This window comes from Eriocheir sinensis, unplaced genomic scaffold (assembly GCF_024679095.1).
Source record: "Eriocheir sinensis breed Jianghai 21 unplaced genomic scaffold, ASM2467909v1 Scaffold12, whole genome shotgun sequence".
Classification (NCBI taxonomy): domain Eukaryota; kingdom Metazoa; phylum Arthropoda; class Malacostraca; order Decapoda; family Varunidae; genus Eriocheir; species Eriocheir sinensis.
Genome location: NW_026110518.1, coordinates 1,032,034 through 1,034,190, shown reverse-complemented (window position 1 = coordinate 1,034,190; position 2,157 = coordinate 1,032,034). Strand labels below are relative to the sequence as shown.

Sequence of the window (2,157 nt, the reverse complement as noted above, 5' to 3'; positions counted from 1 at the left end):
AGGGATTGGGGGTGGGGAGGAGCCTTCGCCTTTGCTGTCCTTCATCTTCCACCTTTGATTAGATAGTTAGTGTAGCTTGTCACAAACAGCCTCGTAAGGACCAGCAGGTCTGCTGTTGTTTGTCCTTTCTTTGTGTTCCTTTGAGAGGAGCACCGGGGGGCAGCATGGGCCAAGCAAGAGTCATACATCACGGCAGCCACTATAAAAAAAAAATCGCCTGCGCCGCTAACGGGCTGGGGTCGAGCAAGAGGCCCCTCAAGAAAGCTTGCAGGCGCTATTGGCAGCATGTAAAAAAAAGTTGTTAAGTTTGCTTAATATGAAGCTGCTGTCTGACTTACGTCACTTACTGAGAGTTTTGAATGTTTACTGTTGACTCATCAGTCTAGCTGTTGGGTAATGATAAATTTGGTGCCATTATTAAACTTTGCATTTTGTTTTCATAAAATATTTCGTAAATTTAACTGAGTGTGTTACTGGACCATGCTTCCCCGGCCCCCGCTGTCCAGGCCGTGTGTTCCCTCGGGCGGGTCATAGGGCGTGTCCTCGAGCAGCAGGCCCCACCCGTAGAAAAGTGCCCGAGTGCTTCATCGGGTGCTACTCCACGCCAGTTTGTACGATTCTGAGCAAGACCCAGAGTGTTAGGCTCCACACCATGACGCCGGCCACCATGGAGACCCAGACAGTACCTGAGGAAGAAATGACGCATGGCACCATCGCTTGATTGAACACACACACACACACACACACACACACACACACACACACACACACACACACACACACACACACTTTAGGAAAGCAAAGTGAACTTTAATATTGCATTGAGACACTATTTTCTAAAATAAAATACTATACTTAATTATTCAAGTCGTACTGCTTCATATACAAATAATTGTGTGTCTACTTCTCAATATTTGCCGAGCAGTGTGAAATAACCCTTCAGTTTTGGCAGGAACCGGAGCTGCTTTCGACGAGTCCTAATAATGAAAGGTTTCACGTGGCCACTTGAAACACTTTTTTATATACTCAAGGGAAGAAGAGTACGGCCGCCGTAGCTTTAAATTGCACCGACGGTCTTGGTTAGGCTGTGCACGTGTTGTGTGTAACAGTAACATAATTATCATAAGAAGATTTCACGATGATCGGACAAAAAAATATTTTACAAAAAATGACGCTGGTTCTTTGCTATTTGTCCTCAGCAAGTTCCTACTTACTCGCACATCGATACTTTTCTATCATCCTAACAAGCTTATGTGATTTCCTTTTCAATATGTTTTCATTTACTTGATTTTTTTCTAAATTCGAAGTTACGAATGTTTTTACATAGCATGGAAAAAACATGACGCTTAAAAAAATCTAATCACATATATTTCTCCTTTAAAAGTTGAACTTATAAAACCCCAAGTTTTATTGATTTCATGCAAACCTGACAACACCGTTAGCCAGACCGATGTATTTATCTGACAATGTATAAGAGAGAGAGAGAATGTTATGGAACCATCTCTTACCTTCTAAGTGCCTGAACAAAGCTAAATACTCGGGTAGTGGCCTTGGCTTCAGGGACAAGATGGCCATTTCTTCCCCGATGTACACCCTCCCGTACTCCACTATCGCTGCTCTCTGGGGCGTCAGGGTGAGGTCCATGGAGAAGTCGGCCTTTTCATACTGTAGAGTCCCTACGATGCCTGTCCAGTTCCCGCCGCTGGCCTCAAGACCCCACAGGCAGTTCTCCGGCTCCCGCATCGTTTAGCTGGGGAAAGAAATGGTTTAATGTGGTAAGAATAGGATGGTGGCGTGGTTGTGGGTAATTGGGCTGGTCATGGAGGGGGGGGGGGGGGCTTATGGAAATGGTCCTGGGGGTAATGGGACTGGTCATGGAGGCGGGGGGGTGGGGGGGTGTCAAAGAGAATGTTCATGGGGGTGATGGGAATTGTTATGTCGGGGCTGTGAGTAATGGTAATGGTCATGGTTCTCTCTGTTCCTTTATCTCCAGTTCCATCTCTGACCGTTCTATCTCTGCTGTAGTAGACGGCCACTGTTCTTCCCCTAAACCTATCAACAGTGGTGTTCCTCAGGGCTCTGTCTTATCTCCCGTTGGGCGTACTGTATCAGTACGCCCAACCTCGAGGAAGCTGATTTATTGAGAGAGGAGATATG

General features: G+C 46.0%; 1 protein-coding gene across 1 annotated transcript; it reads right to left on the bottom strand.

Annotated features, from left to right (window-relative positions):
* Positions 1-263: 263 nt before the first annotated feature.
* On the bottom strand, positions 264-1,750 carry LOC126989502 (uncharacterized). Its single transcript, XM_050848080.1, has 2 exons — positions 1,509-1,750; positions 264-686 (listed from the first exon to the last, which is right to left on the bottom strand). The coding sequence occupies exons 1-2, from the start codon at positions 1,741-1,743 to the stop codon at positions 595-597; spliced, it is 327 nt and encodes a 108-aa protein (XP_050704037.1). The 5' UTR covers positions 1,744-1,750; the 3' UTR covers positions 264-594.
* Positions 1,751-2,157: the final 407 nt, after the last annotated feature.

Bases quoted from the DNA above. Each gene is read 5' to 3' on its own strand.
- LOC126989502 (XM_050848080.1), bottom strand. From the start codon at position 1,743: ATGCGGGAGCCGGAGAACTGCCTGTGGGGTCTTGAGGCCAGCGGCGGG. The intron at 687-1,508 runs GTAAGAGATGGT...TTTCTTCCTCAG, and splicing joins TTTGTTCAGGCACTTAGAAG to GTACTGTCTGGGTCTCCATG.